The sequence below is a fragment of the Mus caroli genome, chromosome 8, assembly GCF_900094665.2.
Source record: "Mus caroli chromosome 8, CAROLI_EIJ_v1.1, whole genome shotgun sequence".
In the NCBI taxonomy this organism is placed as follows: Eukaryota; Metazoa; Chordata; class Mammalia; order Rodentia; family Muridae; genus Mus; species Mus caroli.
The window spans coordinates 14,957,937-14,984,490 of record NC_034577.1 but is presented as its reverse complement, the minus strand read 5'-3'; the positions used below and the strand labels follow the sequence as shown (position 1 = coordinate 14,984,490).

Genomic DNA, 26,554 nt, shown 5'->3' with positions numbered 1-26,554 from the left:
GAGGTTTGTTAGCGTGGGCAGGGATTGCCTGGCAGGGTGCTGTCTGCATGTCTCACCAGATGCCTTAAGATGACGATGACATGAGCATAGTAGGAACCCAGGGAAGTTCAGCTTCCTTCCCCTTCTCCACCAGCTTGTTCTCTTGAAAACAACTTTGTTGTCCAAGGTTCCATCATGCCCAGATGCCTGCTCTTGAAGTGACACCCAGAGCTACCTCACGGATGTCACAAAGCTGGGAATTTCTGGTGGGAAGCAGCCGTAGATGAACTCATTTGCCACAAAGATCCTGTTTTCATGTCAATATCCTCAGTAAAAATATGAGGAAAGAGGAAGTAGAATATATAAATATTCTTTACTCCCAATTTGTACTGAGAGAATGCCTCATTAGTTAAGGTATCGGCAGCTCGAGAAAGAGGAACAAAAGGACTTATTCCAGTATGGGAAAAGGCCATCATTAAGATCTGAGCTACATAAAGCAATCCCTATGTTCCTAGGCTTCTGTGCTCTGAATCACTGCCCAACAAGCATGGCTAACCCCCCAAATCAAGAAGATCCTGTTGCCAGTTTATCATCTAGGTATGCTGACAGTCTTAGACTCCAGTTCTTAGTTCAGAAAGATCAATTTGTAAAGGAATGTTTTCAGTGGCCATCTTTCTAACAGTGTGACTTCTGCCCTTCCACCTGTTGACCATTTCTCCCTGGTGGCCTGTAAGTGACAGCTACATTATAATCAATGCATCCCCATGGGTCTTTCTCACTGTGGCTGGGACTCTAGCCTGTCCTTGGTAGAGCTGGCGGCCCTGCAGAATACCATGGATTTCAGGGGATACAGACTCATCCTGGAAAGACTGACATGGAGTNATGAGACTTAGCTGGATCAGGGGTTAAATAGCGCAGTAGCTACATCTGACCAGAGCACCATCGCTCGCTCTACCCAGGAGACAGGCAAACGCTGGAGGGTGAAGCACGCAGGAGGTCATGAGAGAACACAGAACAGTGTTTATATTGTCCTGTGTGACTTGGTGGCATATTCCACCTAAAAACCCAGGGCGTCCAGCTTCCTCAGCTTCCTCTCAAAAAAACTTTTCCAATTCTTCCTTCCAAGGCACAAATCTGTTCTCCAATAATCTTAAGGGAGAGTTTTCTTTTGGTTGCTACCTTTAAAGCACACGATTCATATGTCTTGCCCTAGGCCTGAGCATATCCTGGCAGAATTAACTGGCAGAGTTAACTTTGCAAAGGTGAAGATGATGGTTTAGACTGAAGCTTGCTTGAGTCCTTTCTGGACTCTTCCAAGTGAGGGGTTGTTCCACAACACCGCTGCCAGAGGACACTCACTCTTGGGGCTCTCAGATGCAAATTATCTCAATAGCAGCAGAGACAGGGCCTTTGCCACCCCTGGGCTTTGGCTGCCAATATCTGTCCTTTTCTTTGCCTTGGTGGCAGTCTCTCTAAGGATACACTGTCTTTCTCATCACCTCAGTTTGCCTGCAAGCAGGAAGGCCTTCATTTATTCATATAAAGTTGCCCTGGGCGGCACCCTTGTCATCAGGAACATTCTAAACCACACTCACCTCTCCAGGCACCAGGGCAGCTATTTTCCTGAAAACTTACCAAGTGATTTATGTATACATACACATCTCTGCCAGAACACTTANCAAATTCACAGCAGTTGAAAGCTGGAAACCACTCGGCTGTCCAGCACTCAGCAGGCTGAGGAACAGATCCACCATGCATCTGCTGTGCAAACANTCTCCCAGAGCATCAAACCACACATGGAATGCGGGGGAACTCCTTCTATGTAGAGATGACATTGAACGAATAAAGCCGGGGGAAACATTCCAGAACAGAGAAAACAGAATCTAAGCTCAAGGACATCCAGGTGAACCTCAGTATGGATAAGGGTCCCTGTGATGGCCACACTCTAGGGCTATGTAATTCACAAACCTGAGATGGTCCAGAGGCACTCATGTCAGGTGGGAACACGCTATCCATCATTAAAGCCAACAGCTGCTTATAGCACTGAGAAGTGGGAAAGANCCCTGGCTTTGGCTTGAATGAANAGTTCAGAGTGCACAGAAGANCCACTGCTCACTTTCGGGACACCAAGTNGTCTTCCATCCACAGCCTGTGGCAAGAGGATTTTCCTGACAGGAATTATCACAGCGATGACCTATGTAGGGAGGACTATGTGACTTTAGACTGAGATTGGGGGGCCGTGACATGACNCTTTTTCCTTCTTTTCATCTTGAGCTACACAAACAGACCAGTCTCACCACAACTCACTCCCAGGCTTCAAAGACCCTGTGTTCACAGTATAAGTGCCACTGTGCTTAGTAGCAGCACTTCCTACCCCACTGTGCTCGGTACCAGTATTTCCTCTGCCAGCTCTGCCTCTGCCCAACTCCCTCTGATACACTCACAGTTGCTTCTCCACCCCGCCTGCCTCTTCTATATGCATTTATTTGGAGTTTACATAGCNAGAATTCCCCTCAAAGGAGCACCTCTAAGCCCCAACTGGCTTACAGAAATGGCTGATAAGGAGAGGAGCCAATGTGTATACCCTGCCAAGGAGAGAGCTGACAGTGAGAAGCACAGGGGCCTGCAGAGCAGCTGGGGCCTCTCTCTGGGATTCATCTCTCACCGTGGTAAGCTGGCAGGGAGTCTGCTTCCTCTAGCAAACCTCAGAGCTGTTGGAGAACTTTAGCTGGTTCTATGCTAAGGGAGGGGCTGCTTCTTTGGTTTGAGAAAACTCTGTAGTTAGAGCAATGAGTGAACTTCACTAACAGTCAAACAGGAAGTAGAACACTGCACACCATCACTGTGTTGGTGGCCAGCTTTTGTGTTTTAAAGTCTGCCCTGCAGTCTGTTGGCATGACTGACTGTCTATAAGGCAGGAAATACAGGCCACATTTTTATGACATCATGACATGACACACATTCATGGCCACATTTTAAAAAGCAGAGAAGGAGGCCAGGTGTGGCGATACACACCTTTAACCTCAGCACTTGGGCTGCAGAGGCAGGAGGATGCATTTTAATAGAGACTACATATNTAGTATTCTTTGTGACATCTCAAAAGGGAGACCTAGAGATAGGGATGTCGGTCTATCCTCAGCACCTGAGCTTCAGGCTTTAGGAAGTGAAGGCAGGCAAGAGGAGTAGCACCCAGCTCCAGCTGCCCTGCAGCCCAGGAGAGCAACCCTGTCCAGGAAAGAGCTTCCAGACAGCTGGGACACAGGGATGCATCACGTCANGTCCCGNCACACTCCCTGCTGTGCTGACGACACAGCCGGCTTCCCTGTAGTGGCCACCCAAACGGTGGTCTCATTTCAACAGGAAGCTTGTAGGGCAGTTGCTGCCGGTAGACCCTGCACCGCATGCAATGTCAATCCGTTTTACCTCAGCTGTGTGCACTACCAGCCAAGGCCATACCTCCTCCCTGTGTAGACGCCAAGAGAAAAAACNGTTTTCATTCCTGACAACCCTTTTATTGGCACCCAACAACCAATACATATACATCAGGAAATACAGATGCTGTGAGTAGTATCAAAAAAATTAGAAAAATACAATTTTTCTCTCAATTCAAGCTACATCGCTAAAAAGCAGTTTATGCTTATAACTGCTTATTCCTATCGCACTGGGGTAGGGGAGGGGTTGCCTGTTCATTCACTGAACCCTGATAATGTAATGTAGCTCCTATGTTATATTTGGACTTTTAGGCTCCTGAGCACTGCAATCTGTGGTTTACATGTGGAGCCATTGCGAGGCCAGGGGACATGGTGAGCCCCTACCTGTTTAGCTCAAGAGCTGTGGTGTTGGTAAGCAAGCATTTCCAGCAATAGCTAGGTCTCGTCAGAATCTGACTGTGGAGACCACAATCAGGAACGAATCACTTTGTTGTAAAGCTGTGTGGGAGTGTGCACAGGTATGTTTTGATAAACCTGTGTTCACAGGCATGTGGAGGCCAGAGGATGGTGTCAGTGAGCAGGGTCCCTCACTGGACCTCCACTGGCTTCCCAGCTCCTGGGGCCCTCTTGTCCCTTACCCCCAATGCTGGGATAAGATATATACTGCCACGCATGGCTCCTTATGTGGGTGGTGAGGATTCTAAAGCAAGCCGTTCGGCTTGCAGAGCAAGCTGTTTCCCCACAGAGCCATCTTCCTACCCCCTCCTCCNNAGCCACTTTAAGAAGACATTACTAAATTGTTTTGTTTGCTGTCAAGAGCTCAAGTGAAGCTGTAGCAGAGACAGAAAGTGCTTCAGGAGATAAGCCTTCTTTTTGCCTTTCCTCTCTCAGTTCTAATGGTCTGAAGAGACGGGGCTGCCCTGAATTGTGTTCTGGTAATGTCACTGTGTACTTGGAATGTATGTGTGCATGTAGCTAACAGGACGGTTGGACAGAGATTACACTGGGGCAGGCTTGGTGCAGTGACACTTTTCTCCTCCGTAATTACATCTGCTTTGTCTCCTTTAAAATCAGTTGAAATATGTTTTGAGGTCAATTCTTGTTTCCATTAACCTCTAACTTTTATGGTTCACTAAACCCTAGATTTGATATGAATGTAAACATTTTGGGTAGAGGATGGATCATTGTCTCTGACGGGGCTGAGCAGAGGAGCTTTTGAGTCCATTTGTCCCCAGCTTCTCCATGTGTAGTGCTGTTTTGAAAGTGTGTCTGGACCATGAAATCAATCTGGGATTTTTTTTTTAAATTGCAAATTCAACATAAAATCTGAGGGTGAGCTGGAGTTTCCTAGTAACAGGGCTACTGGAAGGGTTTAGAGACTTCTAGGGGGAACAATCCCCACTGAGTAATAAACCTCTCATTTATTAAAATAGTAATATAGTTATTGACTCTGAGTCTATAACATTAAATGTATACATACACCATGTGCAATTACCTATAGGAACAGGAGTCAGGAACCCTTGACCCAGTGATACCCTGTCTGCTGGGGAAGGCATTTTGTCTTACAGGGCCATGAACAACATGAAGGCTCCAAAAATCTCTTCCTGACTCTCAGATGATTCCAGTTTAAGGCAGCCAACAGCCATAGGGGCATCAGTTTGTAGGTCAGACTGTGTTTGTGATACGTATGGATCTTACTCCCTTGGTTGGCATTTGAGGGCCAGCTTCCATTTGGCAACTGCCTGTTTCCCAATGTGTGTAGCGGACTGGGAGTGCATAGCCATCTACACAGAGACAGACTCATCACACAGGACTGAGAGAGCCCAAAGGAGGGAGAGGGCAGCATCCACCTCTCAGACAATGGTACATAGGGCCTTTAGCTTTTGGCCAGGGCTGGTGTNCTGGTATGTATATATTAGAGGGCATTGGTAAGTATCTTCCTTTATAACTACTAAATCCAGCGACTCCTGGAGACATGAGCTTTGGGGTTGAAGGAACTGNTGTCGGCTGCCCTTTGCATATTTGTTTTTCCTAAGATCTTTCCTCAGGATAAGATGCAAGACACTCTGCACATACCTTCAGCCCTGATTTAAGATGCTAACATCAGGTTTGGTGCAACAACAGATGCATGGACAATAGCCTAAGCTGTATGTCAGGCATGCTTAGCTTATCTGTGTGCCAAAACAGTTGCTCAAGTGCCTCTCATAAAAAATGTTCCAGGAAAACACCGTCCTAAGGAACATAGGAGTTAATTAGAAGATCTTGGGGCAGTCCAGTTCTGAACACAGATGTGATTTTCAGTCTCCGCTGAGGACAGAGTGCACTCTGGTCATCATTCCTAAGTGAACAGACTGGACCCATTTCAGTTGTGCAGGGAATTTTTCTTTGGTGCTTTGTCAGATGCAGGAGAATGGAGCACTCTATGGTATAGGCCAGCTCTTCCATCTCAGGCTGGGCAAGACTGCCCAGACCCTTAATGAGCCCATGCTGGTCCTGAGGCAACTAAAGAACCCTGAAGCCTTCACTCTTCTGTGTGTCTCAGAAGGTCTGAAAGTGTCAACCATGTTGGGCATGGGGGCTCTGGCCATAATCCCAGGGAGCGCTCGGGAGGCTGAGGCAGGCAGGGTGACTGCTAGGAGCTTGAGTTTAGTTACTGCTACAATAGCTCTCAACCTGGGGATCAAATGACCGTTTCACAGCGGTTGCCTGAGACCATTGGAATACACAGATAGTTACATGAAAATTCACAACAGCAGAAAATTTACAGTTATGAAGTAGCAGTGAAAATAATCTTATGGCTGGGGTCACCACAATGTGAGGAACTGTATTAAAGGGTTACAGCATTAGGACGGTTGAGCACCACTGCTGTAATATAAACAAANACAGGGTTTTACAGGTGGTGCTGTAAATTTGATTTTTTGGAAACAAGATCTCTTTTTGGAGTCCTGGAAACATCAAGTAGTCCAGGCTGGCCTGGAACTCACAGAGATCCAGCTGCCTCTGCCTCCCATGCCTCCCATCTGAATCTAATCTGTTTCCTCTGAATTACTGACATTTTGGTAGTCACTGAGCAGGATTGTCTTATTCTCAAAAGAGGGAGAAAACAACTGTACAGTAAATTTAAGGTTATATTTAGAAAAAAATATTCAAAAATTTCCCTGTCATTCAGACATTTAAAATACATTCTGAAACACAGGTGCAAAGTGGGGCTTTGCTTATGATGTTCTGAAAACAGGCATATTTCTAAGCCCTAAATAAGCACGTTATGGAAAGGGGCTTCCCAAAGTTTTAGGTGGCTTTGTTTTGCGCTTTCCCTTTGCCGACTAACAATGCTGATTAGCAGTGATCCTGGGTAGGGAACAGGTGCATGGGATTGATACTGAGTAGTGAATGAGTGTATGTTCTGGCTGAGTGTTTTCCTAGAAATACCCGCTTTGGAAAGAATTTCCATGGCTTCCTTCTCCCACAAGCCACCCTCAAGCTTAATTCTGCTCAAAGGTCATGGTCCTCACACTTCCCGAGGCAGCTGAATGCATGGGAGACAAGGTCACTGAGCTATTTGTAGCAGGCGGAGACAGGAAAGCCCACTGTGGATCNGACCTTAGGGCTGAAGCTCTCCCCAAAGAGGGCAGGGTATGCCAAGGTCCAAATGAGATGCGGGAAGGAGATGCAGTGCACTACAGGAGGCTGGGGAAGACCTCGCTCCCACCACCCACCATATAATAATGTTTTTACTTTCTTAGAGCAACTTTGCAGGAAGGTGGGAGGTTCTAGAACTCTTGTCTGGAGGTGAAGGAACATGAGACCCTACTTTCTAGAGCTCTTTCTATCCTTGCCTAGTCTCTCTTCAGGACTACAAGGGAAGCCCACTGAAGCCCAAAAGGGCTAACAGTCTAGGCCGCTTAGCTGCACAGTAAGCTAACTTTGTAGTTGGGGATGTACTCAAACTTCTCTGCCCTTAACTGGGGAAGATTTGCCACCAATCGTGGCATTTCAAATGCAAGGTGCTTGGCTTTCAGCATAGGCCCCAAAGTTCTAAAAGTCGTGGAATAAGGGCAGAGTTATACATGTGCAAATAATGTTGAAGGATAAGACTTTTAAATGTAAGGTCTAGCATAGCCACTAGAAGATCATTTGCACACATGGAATCCCTGAATGTGTTTATTTATTTATTCCACGTCAGGTGCCATGCATCTGATGGTTGAATTTGGCTCAGAGCCGCCGACCTCTGTATGCTTATTGGTTTTATTACAATGAAAGCAATAACTGTAGACCGCATGGGATGACAACAAGATGGAGACTCCATTACAGAGCTCCACAGCACCACAGCTTAAAGGGCAGAGGCCCCAGGAGGGGAGATGAGCTACCAACTGCTGCAGAGTTTGAGCAAANGGATCCTGGATGTCTAAAGTAAAACTTCCCAGCCAAGGGCTCATGACAACCAATCAGCACCCTGTCCTCCTCTGCTGCAGCAGAAGCCTGAGATGGCTGGGACTGAGAACTTCACCTTGGCTTTCTTTAGAAGGCCACTCAAGTGGCAGAACTTGCAGGCTGGATAGAAAGGGGCTCTTGTCACACAGGCAGCAGTGACAAACACTGGCAAAATGGCAGGAGCCCTACACCTGCATGCCTTCACTCTATAGATCCTTGCAGGGGCAGCAGATGAATATGGACNAGTCACTTAGCAGCAGCAGTCTTCTAAGTCCTCAGTTTAGGATGCCACCACATAGTGGAGGTAGTGAGCTATTGCCAGCCAGCCAGTACCTCAGGTGCAGTGACCCTGAGTTGACATGTAGAAAGACAAGGGGAGCTTCCAGGGGACATGGCTATGTGGCCCAGGACTTTAGAGGCTGGCTGCAATTGCAGATCAGTAGTCTTCCCAGGAAGGTGTTGCAAGAACTGGGCATGGGTATTGCCATCATTACAAACCAAGAGCTGCCTGGGTCCCCTCTGCCCACTGCCCCCAGGTTAAACAGGAAGCATGAGGAATCAGGTGGCTAGTTTGGNGGAAGCACATGGTAATCTTCTTCCTAATGTGAATTGTTTTTGATGCTGTATTAGTTCAACAGGTCAATCACAACTGCCACATAACTGAGGGCCTTAATTAAGGAACAGAATTTCATGCCCACATGGCGTTGCAGGCCAGAATGTCCAAGGCCGAGCTGCTGATAGGATGGCCCCATAGGATGACCTATGATGGTACCTGTTCTGGCCTCTCCCAGGTTTCTGGAGGCTGATGGCTTCTNAGGGTACTATCACCTGGTCTCTGCCTCCAGGGTCACATAGCATCTTCTGTCTTCCCATGAACATCTTTTAAAAATATACCAGCCATATTGAATAGAGGCCCTCACTATTTCAGTATTACTCCAGTTTAAATCAATATACCTGAATGGTCACAGCTGCAAATAAGGTAGCATTCTGAGGCCCTTGAAGAAAGGATTTCAACTTGGATTTAGGGTTAGCACAATCCAACCCTTAACAGGGGACCTCAATTAATGCAAAGGTATAAAGTTATACAATGCATCTGACATATGAGGTCTGACCTCTTCTTTGAGTCATAAGCAACCCCCCTTGGGCTCTTTTTACCTTTTTACTAATTGGACTGGCTCCTCTTTATTTTATTCATTGCCTGTTTCTCCCAGAGCAGAAACTATAGCAAGGGGTAGCACGCCAGAAGCCACAGAGCCTACCCCGGTGAGCCTTCGGTGACTATTGATGGGATTAATTTCAGTACTCAGCCTAAGAAATGCCAGCCATGGCACTTTGAGTAAGGGGCAGCTTCCTTTTTATCCATGTCACATAAGGATGTCAGCAAAGGCTGTTTAAGGAGGCTGGCAATGACTGGGAAATCTGAGACTGTGGTACCTCTTAAGCAGTACTCTAAGGAACTGATCTAGCAAGATGACAGAGCTGGGGTAGAAAGGCATCTATGAGCTCCCTCTTGTGAAGGCTTTGCTAGCCTGCTTACTTCTTCTATCTGCTGGCTTCTGCTAGTGGCAAAGGATGGCTGTGTTTTTATTGTTTCTGTCTGGTGAAGGTGGAGAAAGGTGGGGGAGAATTCATATCGCCAGTACAGGATGCCTTCANAAAAATTTATCATGGCTGTGCTCCCACCCGCCACAGTACCAGATAAGCCTGATGGTTTTTTTTTTAAATTGTCTTATTATGGTGTTCAGGCTATGGAAATAATTCCAGCATCTAAAGTTATTTCCCTCTTATTCCTCATTCTCCCCAACAGCTGTGCGCTGTGCTGCTGGGGATGCAACTCAGGGCTTTGCTCGCCTTAGGCAAGCACTTAGCGAGTGGCTTACACCTCCTCACCAGCATCNATAATGGTTTCAGGTGACAGAGAAATCCCCAGTCCCAGTCTCTGCACTCCTCACAGCAGCCAGTCACACTGATGCTTCCTCTGGAATGTCCCCGGATTAACAGCAGAAGCTCAGGCCACCATGTCTGTCTGCCCTGAGGGACTGCAGTGGTGTCTTTGGCCTCTCTGACTCTACCCCCTTTTACCCCTTTCCCATACCTCATCCAGAGGACTCTCTGGATCAGAGTGGGCAACTCCACTGCCTCGAGTTCTCCAAGCGTGGGTAGGCTCTGNTGGCTGAGCTGGCTGTGGAGTGAGTTTATTCCTTCACCACCCCTTTCTTCATCGACAGTTGTGTTCTCTGAATGCCCATCACGTTTTGTGCCTTTTTTCATTGTTAAATTATGCAACCAGCTTTCTCAGTGTGGAATGTAGTTTCTCTCAGTTTAGGTTGCTCTATGGGGCAAGATGCGGTTGGCAAGATGGTTTCTTTTTGACTAAGTTAATAGTTGGGATCAAAATNAACATTGGAGACATTCCAGCAGTTCACTTAGCCCTTACCTGCTTTTGGGAAGTTTCTGGGGGCATGAAGTTCACCATTGGTGCCACAAAGCAATGCCTTTGTCACAGCACCACTCAGNTTCACTAGAGTGGGGTCTTGCTTCAGGCAGTTGGGCCCCAAAGGATTGACAGCACAGACTTCTGTGTCCTCTGGGCAGTGACCGTACTGCTGTGTGTACTGTGTGCACTACACGCATGTGCCTGCGTGCATGGATGTGAAGGCTCTGTCTGTGCTGTGTCATTTTGCAATATGACTAACAGCATCCAGGTTACTTACCAGTTGATGCTTAAACTGCTCAGTGTTTCTATTAATGACCTTAATGACAGTTCTGTCGGTCACTTCTTAGGAGACCAGCAGAGGGAGCAGGTGAGTATTAACAGTGGGTTTGATAGTACTGTCTCTTGCCATGTTCTGTGTGCTTAATTTTTTATTGTAGTCAAACAAGACTTTTTGGCATACAGGCTAAAAAAAAGTAAGGTCATTTAAAGGCATAATGATTTTTTGAGAAAAGTATACAATTTCTTTTCCTGTAAATATTCTATTAGACTAGTACTTTAGGCTTTAAAAGCATTATGGCATTTTTTGTTCCCCTCGAGGGAAGCAGATGTGANCAGCGTGGTATCTTAATACTGCTGTGACTGCGCCCTCTTTGTGGTCTCTGTCCAGTTTGTTTCCTTTTATTTTCTCTTTATTTTGTGTCAGCTTTTCCTTGACTTGTGCCCTTTCCTGGAGCAGGAACCTTTGGCGGATGTGGTAGTGGGTGCCAGATGAGGGCCTTAAGGCAGAGTTTGAAAGAAAGGCAGAGTACACAGGAAAATAACCAGGGAANCCTGGCCATCAAGAGACAACTGGAGACAAGCGGAGGGTCTTTCCACACCTGATGGGGAGCATCATAACTGCTCATAAGCTTGGCTATAACTTTTATGCTCAACTATTTATCATGGTTGTGCTCAAGTTTTTCAAAAACGACTTTTGTCCATGTAAGTCCATAATGGAATGTGAGTTCCCACAGACAGAGTTTTCATATTAACTTAGCCAGATGGATGGGAATACAAAATGAGGGTCATGTGCACTTAAAAAAAAATAACCTTGACATAAGCCATTTATTTATGTTAACTTATAACCAAGAGAGATAATNTATCTAAATGGGAATACTCATGACATTTTTATCTCCTTTTAAAAAAGTTTCTCAATAATTAAGATAAACATTTATAAATTTATATTCAAAGAAGATTAATCTAGATGGCACTAGGCCACTTCCAAAGGAAAACTCGTCTGTGAGAGATGCAGACAGTTCATTAGAATGGCTGTGGAGGGAGGCTGGACACATTTCACAGTAGGATACAAACTCTTGAAAGTGTGTCAGAATGGATTTAGGAAGGGGCAATGTAAAATCTTAGCTAATAAACCTACTTCAAAATACCAAGTACCGAGTCAAGGAAAAGATTTACCTGAAGTCTCGAGTGAAGTAACTCCCTCTAGCACACNGTCCTTTACACAGAATGTTTACCGTTTTCCCACCAGAGAGAAAGAGCAGAAATGTCAGGTTGGCCCTCACTCACCCTGGAGAACGGCACTCACTGTCTTCCCAAAGCTGTGACTCACTCGTATATGGACCCTTTTGACTTTTCTTGTTTCAGATGGAGAGATAAAATATTCCACAAAAATATTAGAATGAAAATATTTAAAAATCAAACAGTGTTTGCGATAACTTTATACAACACAGGATAATTATATAAACTGAAATCTTCCTAAAAATTTGAGGAATTTGTGGTATAATCTTAAAAAAATATTTACTTGCATATTTCCCAAGTTTCTAATAAATAAAAAGCTCCCCTTTTAGAGTCTGTGGGCTCGAGAAGACACACAGTGTGGCTGTCAGATATAAAAGTACTTTAACAGGATACTCTGCTGCATCCTGCTGGTACAAACTGTAAACAATGAGAATCCTTTAAGTTTCTTTAAAACAACAACAACAAAAATCTACTGTATCTAACTGTCATTCAGACATGACTTCATAGTAAACACTCAGATAAGCTGGAGTGCTGAGTACCTGGTACCTTTAAAGGGAATGGCAGGTATCAGGAGGTCACGTGACCTTTCTATAGCCTCTCACCCTGCCCTGCGCAGTCACAGCATGCCAGGTCTGTAGTTCTTTGTCAAATACAAGCTACACAGCTGGGATGAAGATGGTGACTNTGGGGTGACAGGCCTGTCCTGCAAATCCTGTGCTCCTTTTCTGCACCTGTTACCATCGACTTGTGGATGAAAACATGCCGGCGGTGGGCGGAAATGGCTGTTTCCCAGGAAAGGAAGTGGCCTGAAAACACATCTGGCAGGCAGCCCTTCCCTCCTTTGGCAGTTAGAGAATGATTTTAACAAAATATTCACTTCCTCACCTCTCACAAAGGTGAATTCCACACACTCACTGCCTGATTCTAAGCCAATGACTTAATTATGCTCTAAATATACCCGGCCAGCTATTTTATGTCAAAGGCTAATGTGCATACAGAAAACATACATAAATATACACACAAACATATACTTCCAGTGAGACCAGCAATCATGCTCCAAGTGGCACCCTATTTTACTTCATAGGCCATCAGAATCTTTTAGCTGGGAATACAGGACAAAGCTCAAGTGAGAGATCAGGAAGGAGTTGTGAAAGCTAGACAATGTGGGGGCTGCGTGGATCCACAGCTAGCCAGGGCACTGACACACTGATTCACTGGGTTTCTGTGCTCACACACAGCTGCTCCCTCACACGGGTCTGCACTCTTCACACAAGCTTCTACTTTTACACAGCAACCAGAAGCTCAGTTTTGGGTCATATTGTGGACTCTGTCATTAGGATGCCTATCAGTGCCACACTGGGTGACAGCCAGCACTAAACAGGAAGTCTCAATCTTTTCCAAGGAGTTGTTAAACTTGGAGAGAAAAACAAATCACTGCTCTAGGGGCTGAGGATACAGTTCAGTGAGTACCAGTATTTGCTCTGCAAACTCACAAATGTATGCACTCACGTATGCATGCATGTACGCATGCACACACACACACATGTATACATACCATGGCTTTAAGTTCAATGCCATTACCATCAGTGAAAGAGTAGGGTCTATGGATGCTTTTAGCTGACAGGAAGGAGTCTTTGCTTTTTACCTCAGTGAGCCTTGGTCTCTTCTCTTTAACAGGTACAAAAACCTAAGACCAGATGGACCGATTTGTGTGCCTCTTAGAACTTTTCTTCTGTCCTCAGAGTAACTGCAAGGGGCTTTCCTTGGGTGCTTCTCTCAAATCTGCAGCTGGAGATTGCCCACAACAAGCACTGCAGAGTCCGGGCTCCGTGTGGGAGTGGTGGCAGTGGGTGTGCTGACTGATGTGTGTGCTGATGGCCACAGACTGACATACACAGAGTAGAAACTAGCCATGCCGAGGTATTTCTGTGTGGGGACCGCTATTGGGATGCTGAAATATCATCATCATCCTGATTCCGTTCATGTGCATGTGTGCATATGTGTGTGTGTGCACACATGCACGTGCATACACACATTTTAGTTGCTTCCTTGCTTCTTCTTAATGACTGCAGACAATTTGCAGAGAGTAGTAGAAAACTTCTCCAACAAGTTTTATGTCCATTGAGCACCTAGTGCTTTTCCCTGAAAATGAATGCCAGGTAGTTATGTTGAAATGTATCAACTATTGTGATAATTCTAAAGATGCCAAGGGCAGTGGGAGAGATGGCCAAGAGGCCCCTCAGTTCTCTCCCTGCTCTCGCATGCCAGGCGCCTGAGAGTTCCGAGTGTACCCATCTGACTGCAAAGACACAGTGTCCCAGCTTCACATCATACGGTAATTTAGCACTGAGAGTCCCTCATAGACCAAGGCGCTTTCCAAAACTCAGGCCAAGCTGGCCCGATGTGCCTGTGCCAGTCAGCACGCCAGGGCTGTAGGCAGTGATGACATGGACAGAGGACTGTGCTGTTCTTGGTGAGGGGACAGACGGGGACTGGCTCAGAGGGGCTGCCTAACTGCAGAGAATGAGTGTGATCCCTATCCAAGTTCAGGGAGCCTGTCCTGTCCTGGATCTGAGCTCTGTGGATTGTTTCACAACACAGGCTTTTGTAAAATGTCCCTTGTTGTGTGCTGGTTCCCCCAGGTCAGGAGAGAGGCCACATATCTCTACCCAGTCATGTGACAAGGACAAAACTCTTGGTGACATTCTGTAAACTGGTTCACAGTGACTGTGAAGGTCGTGGGAGCTGTTCACAAATGCCCTCTGGTCACATGGGAGCTGCCCACTTTGTGCTGATTTAAAAGTGCGGNATACCCGGTTTTCTAGGACACCACTTGCAGGACCAATGGTCTGCTAGGTGACTCTAGCTTGCCTATCATCTCTGACAACTCTGACCCCAAGATTCGGACAGCAGGGGATCTGAGATATTAGATTCCTGAAGGTTCTGAGAAAACCAAAGCCTACAGGAGGCCCTGTAGCCTTTACCTTAGCTGAATGGGGTACAATGACACCACAGGGTGCTGCTTAAAGGTCTTTGTGACACATTCCTCTCTACNAGGCTCATGTGCCTTTGTGGAATAATATGCAGAAGAGCCCAAGGTGGTCAGCAACATCAAGGAAGTAGTGTCTTCCAGACACAACAGGGCCGGCATACATGAGACTGTTCTGGCAACAGCCAGCTGAAATCCCAGCAAGGGGGTGGGCATGAAATCCCACCATGAGCTGAAGAGTTATTGGCATGTGGCAGCTGGTGAGAGAGGGATAATCAATTACTATTATTTTTTTTAATTATGTTTGACTCCTGTTAGCTTGACCACACACCAGGGCAGGCCCCACTCTCAAAATTATCAGGGCAACACAAACTGGGTAGACTGAAGGAGGGAGAGAGAGAGGAGGAGGAAGAAGCAGCAAAAGAAACTATTATCATTATCATCATCAAGAAGTTGGGTGGGAGGTGGACAGGATGGTTATGAGTGTGTGAATGTGTTCAAACCATAGTATATAAAATTCCCAGAGAATTAATTAAACTATTGTTTTTTAAGGTCTTTGCAGATGGCTTANTTTCTGGAAATGTCTTTCTGGTGCCATCAAATGGTTTAATGAGAAGTGGGGACAGTCCTGGAGAGGATAAACAGGGCTCTGAAATTTCAGCTAATGACATGCAACGTGGCAGAAAATACACTCACTTAAGAAAACAGCACCACCCACAGCTGCTCCACAGAGCTGAGGGAGGCTTAGGGCAACTTTTGGGAAACCAGTGATAATATATCCCCCAGTTTGTATCTTTGTCTGCTTTAGCAATACTGTCAACAGGTAAGCGGAGAGGCTGATTTTCTATGGAAAAGGAACACTTTGGAGAAAAACAAAAAAGGACGGATGGGGTCCGAGCACATTTAGTTGCCACCCCAGGCCGTAGTGGCAATCAGTGTCNATTGGCTAGTGGCACTTTCAGCCAGGGAAGAAGGGAAACCTGGGCTCTTTTGGTCTCTGCTCTCTTCCCTGTGCAGGTCTCCTATGAGACTCCTCTTAGCAGTCTAGCTGAAGTTCTGACTGTGTGAGCCCCTCTGAGTTCCTGTGGCCCTAGGGGCTGCTACACTATGCCACTCTNTGCTCTGTAATGGTGGCATGTTCTGAGCACCTTATAACTGGCTTCAAAGTGTCAGTGTTCTTTGGGCTTTGTACTAGCCCCTTGCTCTGGCATATGCCACCCTGTTAAGTAAAGGCCTTCTTCTCATGCTGGATATGCAGTGAACACTGCCTGGTCTCACTGAATATGTCCCATCCCCAGGGTATGAACTGTCGACTCCTCTCCCTCCTGCTTTTAACTTCTAACCTATTTGGGTGAATGAGTCAGCAGTGTGTGTGTGAATGTATTTTGCTTTGTTTGAAACAGAGCCTCTATGTAGCCCAGGCTGGCACAGAACTCACTATATGGAAGTGCAGGCTGGCCTGAAACCTGCAACAATCCTTCTGCTATAGCCTCCTCCTGGGTGCTAGAACTGCAGGCATGTTCCACGATGCCTTGCTATGTACATTCCTAAATGATTGAAAACTACACAAAAAGGATTATGTTATGGGTGTGAAAGTAAAAGACATAAAGGGCCGTATTCATGAGTAAAGCCTTATTATTGGTACCCAGTTGTTCTGGCAATCCAAGAGCTGCACGGTGGCTGTCATGACTGTTGAGACAGTCAACAAGAGGGGGCAGCCCATAGGGCGAGAATCCACCACCTCATTCCTAAAGGGAGACTTGCTGACCCCACTTTTAATAATTTCCATGTCAGAATCTACGAAGAACAGTTTCTACTGTGTTCTGTGGAACTGAATGAGGCCTGCTGTCCCCAGGAGGTGGTGTCACCTTCTATGCACTCTCATAGTTCTCTGCCTATGGTCTCTTTCCCTCTAGGTGCCATGGCCCGCTGTGGATCAGGAGTCCTGCTGTGAGTCACCCTATACCCAGCAGAATACTTGACTTAGTATGTGGCTTATCTCTTTTTCCTTGTTTCTTCTTGATTTGCCTGGAACACAACTGAATGGCTCCAATCTAAACCATGTATCAATGCCTTGAAATGTGCTCTTACAAACAAACAAACCTAAAAGATTTGCACCCATTGCTACTGCCTTGTCCTGATCAGAGACTATCCCCAGAGCTACNGTTTGATGGTAACCAAATTCATTTACATTTAATAAGCAAGCTGTTAGGAAAGGGAGTTAGTATTTTTAAATTGCGCCTATTACATAGCAACTTAATCCAGAAAATTCCACAGAGAAGGAATGGTTTCTATTTTCCAAGTGGAACCCTGAGAGCAGCTAAGCTTTGCACGTCGCACTCAGACTGAAGTTGAGGCCTGCCTGCTCTTTCTGAGGGGTTCTGACTGTGGGGGTTAGCACTAGTGAGCGCTGTTTCATCTCTCAGGAATCAGACTGCTCCCCACCCCCAGCTAATTGTCCAGAGCATGAGCTGTGGCCTTTCTGCATTACAGAACTTGGTAGTAGTCTCTGAGCCTATGTGTCCCTTCAATGGAGTGGGAGGCTCATGGTGTCTTTAAAAAGGATGTGTCTTCACTGATGGCAAAATATNGTTGGTCAGTTCTCAGAGATACAGGAAGAGCTAAATATCACTTATTGCCTGGTGAAAAATATAGACATGTTCTTTTCCAAGTTCATGGACCCTGTAGATCTTGGGGTAAAAAATCAAAACATAGCCCTCTTCTGCTGCCAACTCAGGAGCCAGTCTGCTACAGGATGCATTTAAAAAAGATTCAGTTAGTTCTCTTCCAAACAGATTCTGTGAAGAACGACATTCCCCATGCAGNTTCTAGATTCACCTATGATCTAAAATCACGGCTCTCCCAGCCTCCAGAATCCGAGGATGTGTAACACTGAGTTGCCCTGGGGTTTCTGGAGGCGGACGTGGTCCTTTGAGTCAGGGATGCTGGAGTCTGCCCAGTACCGACCTCTGCAGTATTAACGTCTAGTCATGAAGGGGTGGTGACTCTGGACCAGCAGAGCCACAGAGCGGGAAGTGTTTTAGAAGTCAGTGCAGCCCCCAGCTTTTATGGCCAGGAGCTTTTGAACTTAATTAAAAGGGGAAAGTGATTTGCCTGAGCCCACTGACTGGGACTAATTTAATCAGGAACATGCCACAGAGTGATGAGCCCCGAGGAAACCCTGATACAGTGAAGGAAAAGGTGTATGTTTCCTCTCGACATACTTCACTCAAATATCTATTGTTACTTAACAGACAATTAATCAGGCCAAACTACTTTAAGTTTTGTTTGTATATTTAAATGAGTATTTTGTGTTAAGGCACAAACATGTGAGTGCTGAGAAAACTGATCTTGGTAACTTGATTTAATAATATCAAACTGGGTTAAAAAAAATGTGCATAACTTAAAAAAAAAAACCCAAATACCAACAAGACTTTACTTCCCCCTGAAAAAGCACATTTACAAGGGCTGATCTTAGTCTTTATATTTACAATAAAGAAAATAAACCAAGGTCCCGATATAGCTGTAGTTTTATTCCTAAAAGAACAGAAACTTTCACTATGCTTTAAAATTAAAGTGATTCCCTCAGATACTCTGCAAGCTTAGCCTACAAACGAGCAGACAGACAACAGAGCCCCAGCTACTCTCTAGGAAATAATTAGGGTGGTGCCTATGACATGCCCAGGGGTCTTGTGGCTGGTCTGTGTTCCCAGAAGGCTTCTGCAGTACACAGTCCTTTGGGGCAGTAAGCACTATGCTCTGATTTTTCCTGTTGCCTGGCTAGTGACCCCCTACAGGAAGATAGTGGGTGAGCCAGGGGGCGGAGCGGCTGGCTGCACATGTCTGGCTGCTCTTATCAACTTATCATATAAGGGAAGGAAAGTGATTGATTCGGATACTGACACTGTAGACTCAGGGGAGAAACAAAGAGTCCGTGCAGACCTCTGGAGTGAGCAGGGCTGCTCCTTCCTCTCAGGACAGCTCCGAGTGTGCCTGGGAGAAGAGAAGAGAAGAGACGAGACAGGCACTGGGAAACAGCCTGCTGCGGGGACGGAGAAGGCTCTCACTGATGGACTTATTCACACGGCACAGCCCTGTGCTTTAGACAGCAGCTGAGAGCTCAGGACGCAAGTTTGCTGAACTCACAGTTTAGAACCCAAAAAAGAGAGAGAATGTGGCAGATCATTTTCCTAACTTTTGGCTGGGATCTTGTCTTGGCCTCAGCCTACAGTAACTTTAGGAAGAGCGTGGACAGCACAGGCAGAAGGCAGTACCAGGTCCAGAACGGACCCTGCAGCTACACGTTCCTGCTGCCGGAGACCGACAGCTGCCGATCTTCCTCCAGCCCCTACATGTCCAATGCCGTGCAGAGGGATGCACCCCTCGACTACGACGACTCAGTGCAAAGGCTGCAGGTTCTGGAGAACATTCTAGAGAACAACACACAGTGGCTGATGAAGGTAGGAAGGTGGGCTGGCTCTGGTGAGCGAGAACTAACAGCCCTGGCTTTATCAGGGACTGGGGCTGCTGAGGTGGGCTGCAAACATNCTTTTTGTGCTGCCCTGGAGCAAAGCAGTCACAGAGTGAAGAGCCACAGAGGGGTTGTCTGAAAAGAATGCCAGAATCTGGTCAGAAAACCCCCTGAACTTAGGAATCTTTGCTAGCCGAGCAGAGGAAGTGCGCTTCTCTGCAGATCGCGCGTGCTGTTTTGTTTGAGTAGCTGAGGCTAAGTGACACCCATTACCAGGATCTTCTCAGCGGGTTGTAGGCATGTGAGGGAGGCTGTGAACAAGACAGCACGGAGCCAGGAAAAACGTGACAATCATGTTAATTACGGATACTTAACGGATGGAGTCAAGTGCTTTACCAATTTCCTGAATTTCTTTACGAAAATAGATTATGACTCTTGGTAAAAGAGAGGAAATTAAATAAAGCCAACCTTGTGTTCTCAGAGGCTCAGGGCTGCTCTGTGAAGGGGCTGCCATCTGGAAATGGCACTGTGTTTCCCAAGTGTCCCGGAGACACTGCAGGAAGACCCCTGTTCAGTTCCAGAGACAGGCTCTGAGCTTGTCCCCACGTGGGACTGCTATGCTCGTGCCACGCCGGGCGGGCTGAGAGGGTCTGACAGTTTGTTCTTGGGGCTGCGACGACTGCTCTGTTTCATGGCCTTTTTATAGACCGTAACCAAAATAAGACACTGAAAGGGTCTGTTTTGCTTTCACAAATGATTGTTTTCTACAAAACCTCAAATGACCCCGGAGTATTCTTTATGTGAACCATATGTATTCCACAGGAAGTTTAAACAAAGAATGTAGATAGTAGATGAATCGTTACACATTGTGACAATGACATCACATGCTCACAAGGAAATTGTTTAAAGTCATATAAATCTTTTAAAATCCTGTGGACTTCATTTAGTACGTCTTCCCAGAAAGACATAATTTGCTTTTCTCAGATGTCACCAGAATCTCTTGGTCTGATGCCCTGCCTTAATCTGAGAACAGAGCCGGGGCCCAAATCTATGTTTCTCACGAATACCCCTACTTTCTTAAGTGGACAAGCTTTTGCTGGAACCCGGAGTCTAAATGAATGAGTGTCACTGGCCTTAATCTTGTGGAGAGAGGGGGAATTTTTCAAATCAAAGAACAAAGATTGCTCAGGACTACAGGCACAAAAAAANTTTTTTTTTCTTNTTAGTATCTCTATTTTTTTCCTGGGTGATTTCCTCAGTTTTTCTCCTTTCCAAAACTCACAGATAGCTGAACACTGAACTTTAATGTTAAGAGACATGTCCCAGGGCCTGGAGTGGGGAGGGGTCCCAGGTATCTGCGTGTCTCTTTGGACTTCTTTGGGAACTGTCTTGCACACATTNAGGGACCTTCCACATCTACTGNNGCGTTGGGGGTGCAGAGCTCCGCAGAGGGAGAGGCACAGCCTTCTAGTAAACACTTTAATCTGCCGACTGCCAAGTCCTCTGCTAAGATAAACAGTCACCAAACCAGGGGGGAAAATGTTTTGCCAAGGGCAACGCTGCTCATTTCTTATGCTCAANCTCAGCAGAGTCCAGGCTAGGCAATACCTGGGCTTGGCTTTCCTGCGCAGGGAAACCACATCTCCTGCGGGGCTTTGCAAAGCAGCTTAGAGACAGGAGGAGGGACTTGAAGTAAGGTGGCCACAATCTCCTTCCCAGGGTCTCTTGGTCAATATTTGAACAGTAGCTGGGTGGTATCTCAAAAGCCCTTCTTTCGGCTCTTTAGCTAACTCTCCTAGAGCGGAGCAGAGGGGCAGGGCGGCTCCGGGCTTATCTGATCATCAGCTCTGCACCTGCTCCCATCAGCACCTGCTCCAGCTCCGGGAGAGCGAGAGCCGCACCTGAGCAAGGCAATTTGCCAGCTCATTCACCGGGTTTATGGGCTCCAGGCANGGAAACAAAAGCAAAAGGCAAATATGAAGCCCACTCNGAATGATTGCATGAAATGTCTCTGCTTGTTTTCCTCCTCTGTGTTTTGGCACCTGCAATAATAAACACTGCTTTTCTCTTCGGGAAGAAAATAAGGACTAGTGGAACGGCAGGCAGATAAGCCGGGTAGCTAACAGAGCAGCAGCAGCAAGCACCATCTATTTATAGATTATCACAGAAAGAAAAAGGCAGGGGTTGGTTTCATTGTTAAACGTGTTTTCTTTCAGCTGTTTTTAAACACGTTTCCTTATTTCCTTGCCACCCCTGCCCCCATCTCTGCACAAAATTCACCAAAGAACCATCCAGCTTTTGGGAGTTTGAAAAAACAAAACCCTTGGAGGTGTGTGTGTGTGTGTGTGTGGGGGGGGGGAATAAGGGTTTTGGTGAGTTTGGCAGATGAATAGTATTTCAGTTTCTGAGTGCCNAGAAGAGCCCCAGGAGTTCAACCTAAGAGAACCCGTAGGATACAATCAAAAGAGCCCACACTGCCCCTTTAATCTGTCATGCAAAGGAAGTATCAGCCTTCTGAATGAGAGAGAGAGTGTGTGTGTGAAGCACATGAATGAACAATACAGGGGAAGACCCACTCTCCCTGGAGTGGTTAAGCAAGGATAAGATAAACTCCTGGTGGCCAGATCCTAGCCTACCAGGTGATCAACAAAATGTTAGGACAGACCTCTGTCCCAGTCATTGCAAACACATTTTACACAGGCTCCCAGCTTAATGACACAATTGTATTTTGGTAGGTCAAACATACCTTTCCCCCCCCCCCAACAAGAGGAAATATGGAAAGGAAATAAACAACTATTTCACGCCACTGAATGCCGTATATTTTATAAACAGCTATGAACCCCGCGGCCACTTAAGGAACGACTTGAAAAACACAGCTAATGCTTGTTAGCTTGATGTAAACATTTCCTCTGCCACTGGCCCCCTCGGTGCTGGTGTTTAAACAACACAAGTACAATCCAGGAAGAGCCATCCTTGCGTTCTTTAAAAGCGATAATAAAATATCCTTGGAGAGAGGTCTGGAAACTGCACTTCATCAGTGGAGGGAAGAGGAACAGAGCCCTCATGCTCCTCCTGAACATGTCGCTGCCACTGGGAACGCACTCAACAAGACGAGGGCTCTGCAGAGGAGCTTGGCTCTGCAGGCCCTTCCCACCTGTTCGCATGCGTGTGTGTGCGTGCGTGCACGTGCATGTAAAGCACTCTTTATCTGTATAGTAAAGAATACAGAGCCTGCTTCATTATGGAAAGATATGTTCTCATCCCCTGTGACACCATGGTCATTGTGTTGCCTTGCAGCCTGGAGGATAGAAGCTGTACCTCCAGAAGCTAAATGCTGTGTTGAGGAATATGTATGCGATTAGTATTAGAAGCATTTTTATTTTATTTGCATTTAGATAAGATGATTAAACATCCAAGATCTTGGGGAGGCAACTGCTATGATTAAATATGATTATGGCCATTAAATATTAGCATCATCATTTTGAGGCATGAGGGGGACTAGAGGCACTAGGGTAGGGAGGACAGTGTGTTTGAAGAGTTAGGTATGGTACAGTGTGTAGCTTTTCACTAGAGCAGCCAAAGTGTGAGCATGCCCAGCACAGTGCATGCCAACTCTTCATGGTGCATAAGGATGCCTGTTTTCTATACATGGAAGTGTAATTTGTATGCTGTAGTCAGGAGGTCCCTGCCTATTAAACAGGCTTGCAGGATATGTTGGATTAACTATTTATACATCTCCCCATGGAGCAAGCCTGCAGGGCTTGAGGCTAAGAAATGACTCCCTTCTTGAGACAGAAGACCAGGCATTTGGTCTCAATGCTGACACTGGAAGGTCTGTGGANTTTAGTTAGAAGGGGTCTANAGAGTTAACAAACAGGTTGCAATCTGGAAGTTAATCTACCTGCCAGTCCCTCTAGCNGAAAGCTGGCTAGGGCACTGAGGCCCATGCTGCTTCTATTCTAACACACAAAATAACTGAAAAACTGGGGCTGGACAAACGGCCCAGTTGGTGGTGACCTATCTGCCACACAAACATGAAAATCCCTGGGACCCNTGTGAACACTGGGCATGGCATCAGGCATCTGGGACTCCAGCATTTGGCNGGAAGTGTAGACACAGAGAGAGGTCTCTGGAGTTCACTGGCAAGCTCTTTCAGCTGAATTGGTGAGATCCAGGCTCAGCGAGAGACTTTGATTCATAAATAAGTGGAGAGAGACTAAGAAAGATGCCAACATTTTCTCTGGCTTCCACATATGTATACAATCACTACATATATACATTAGTGTATACACACAATAAATATCCTAAACTTTTTCTTTATTTCTATTTTAAAGGACAATAGTTAAAACCAATCCTATCACTGAATATACAATTAAAAAATACAAATATTAGCAAAGATATAGGCAAAGTTAAAATCCAAAGTATAGGCTTTTAATGCTAGCTTTCAAGGAGGCGGAGGCAGGCAGATGCCTATGAGTTCAATGCTTGTCTGGTCTGAATTCTATGACGGCCAGGACTACATTGTGAGACTTGTTTGAAAACAACAGCAACAACAACAACAACAACAACAACAGAAACTAGTTTTTTGTTTTTTCTTAAAAAAGAAAAACTAAAAATCAAAAGTCAAACTGCACATGGGAGAAGGGGAGGAAAGCCCTCCTCTTCCTCTTCTTCCTCCTCCCCCCTCCGACAGTCCTTTGAGGTGTTTACAGTGGTCACTGTAAAGATATGTGGCTTTCCTTCTTATCACAGACACTGTGGCATTATAGCATGGCCAGAATATCTCTTGGTTTACTAGGGGACAAGAAAAGAGGCAGGAAGAAAAAAATTGGGGGAAAGGAACCAAACTGAGGAGCCAGGTCAGGGAACATCTGGGTCAAAGCCCAGTGCATTTGCACTCNAGGAGGAGCGGGAAGGAAGGCAGGAGAGGACTAAGGGAGCACCTGGATTAGAGACCAGGGAATGTTGGGGTAGGGTGGGGTAGGCAGGGCGGGAAAGGAAAGAGGAGGGGGCGAGCACAGGGGCTGACAGTTAACTGATGGAGATACTCTGTACCTTTCCATAACTGTCCATGAAAAGAGGACAGAACAGGATAGCATGGGGACTTCCTGAGCTGGGATCAAGACACTGGGGACAATGGGCTGTGAGCAGACTACTTCTAAACCATGGATCAAAATCTGAAGAGTTTTTTCTATTAATTTATGATAATGACAAAGTACCTTCTGCCTTTGTGACACTGTGTGTGTGTGTGTGTATGTGTAAGTGCCTGACTGTATCAGCTCTGTAGAACACATTCTTCAAAAATAGGCTTTGTTAGCAGAAAAGCTCACTCTAGCTGAACTGGCCTGANCTAGACACTACCACCTTTGCTACACTGTGTCTTCTGACCTGAAGAACCTTGTACATTCTAGAGTCTTCTGTGAAACCCACTCAGCTTCCCCGCAGGCTTTTACCTCTGAAGCAGTAGGTACAGGTAATGCTAGCACAGGGGGTGGGACAACATGCTTGGCACAAGTTCTCTTTAAAGCTCTTGGCTATCTCTAGCCAGGCACTGTGCAGACNATCTCTCACGTCGGAGTGATAACGCCGTGCTGTGTGTGGTTCAGCGGGCACGAGGAGCTCAGAGAGAGGAAGAGTGTGTAGCCCTCCCCTGATCGCAGGGGAACCTGTCTCAGCTGGGAAGATGCCGGGCCCTGCTGAGAGGGGCATATGAATATGGATTTGNACAGAAGTGCCATGCTTTTTCTAAGTTTGCAGACCTGAGCNAGTGAATACCATGAGACCCTTCATCAATCTGGAGGTGTTTCTCCTTCAGGGTTGGAGTCATTCATGTTCATTTATTTGCTCAAAAAATATTGACGGAGGGGCTCCAAGTGTCCAGCAAGTGTTTACTCTGGATGCTGGGGTAAGTGGATGGAGGAGGAGACAACTTGAGAATGTGGCCAGGAGGGACTTGTGAAGTCAGCTTGGCACCACCCAGAACACACCCTTGGAGAAGGGACCCTCAGGCCTGGGCTAGGGGTGTTGGCAGTACGTAAAGCCTTTGGTCACTGCAAAGAAACTCCACAAAATGAGAAGCATGACTATTTCTAAGTGGACCTGTTTCTGAAATAGCCAATACAGAGTTCAGAGGCAGGCATGGGCTATATGAGACAAATCTTCAAATGGCCCATTAAACACGTCAATGTATAAATAAATGTCTACAGACAAATATTTTAAAGCATGCGGAATGAAGGATAATGTTTATGTATAGCCAGACTCAACAATAATTTAACTTAGTTAGCGTTGAAAAGGAAGTGAACCTGAAAAGCTCAGCAACCTGGCCGACACCCAGAGTNGGGAACATAAGCACATCTCCCCTCAGCAGGACCAGCAGAGTGGGGAGCTCTGCCGGGCAGGCACACACGTGGGACTTCCCTCCTCTCCACGTGAGGATGGCGGCAGGGCTACTAAAAGGGGGAGAAGGCACTGGGTAATTAATACCTTTTGCATTAAGCAGTGGCAGGGAGTTCTACTTTATAGTCTGGACAGTAAAAACAAGGACTGTGTCTAATAACCAAGAGAAAGGATGCGTGCAAACTCTTGGCAACTTCACACAGACCCAGGCCCTTTCTGGAAGCACATGGAAGATGGATCCCCAGCTTCCACAGTACACCACCACGAATGACTTGACGATACACAGTCTGAGGAAGCATCCTGTGCCCTTCCCCTCCCATGGTGACTTGTTAAGTCACTTGGACAGACTTCTCATCCAGCATCCTTAGCANGGGCAGGGCCAAAGAGGGCTAGGCACCAGTACTGCATGCATGTTTAAGATGAGAAAAGTATAAAACCAGGCGATCTGNCNAAAATAAAAACAGTTAAAACTTGGGCAATCTTGTAGAAGTTTTACCAGTTTGATGGGATTAAAATGTGTCTCATGTGTGGGCTGAAAACAAGGGACAGGACTTGCCCTCCTCCACCCAAACCCTAGGTCTGGCATCCCAGCTTGATGTCGTTAAGTGAATATTTGATGCAGATAGTTCCCGATTAAGTTACTTAGCTTTCACATCCTATTTCTAGCCCGTACCAAATGGCAAAAAGCCACGTGAACCTGGAAAGTAGGTCCAATCCTTCCCTCCAGCGCCACTCCTCCAACAGTAATAACTATTATCTCTGCAATCCAAGGAGAACCAATTAGAGGGTGTCCCCAACATCCTGTCCCCACCAGGGACCTCAGAGGGTCGTGTCTCTGCTTCGGGTTCTGCCTCTAACCTCCCTTTGAACAACCTTCCACACTCGAGAATAAGCTTTGGAATCAA

The 26,554-nt window shown here is 46.2% G+C and overlaps 2 protein-coding genes across 2 annotated transcripts in view; one reads left to right on the top strand and one right to left on the bottom strand.

The window, feature by feature from the left end:
- The window catches only part of Mcph1 (microcephalin 1), a 255,579-nt gene that overhangs the window by 45,363 nt on the left and 183,662 nt on the right, over positions 1-26,554 (bottom strand). The gene's annotated exons all lie outside the window — the stretch shown is intronic.
- The window catches only part of Angpt2 (angiopoietin 2), a 49,265-nt gene continuing 41,332 nt past the window's right edge, over positions 18,622-26,554 (top strand). The window contains exon 1 of the mRNA XM_021170483.2: positions 18,622-19,242. Within this exon, the coding sequence (XP_021026142.1) occupies positions 18,955-19,242 (288 nt within the window). The 5' untranslated portion in view covers positions 18,622-18,954. The remainder of the gene's footprint in view (positions 19,243-26,554) is intronic.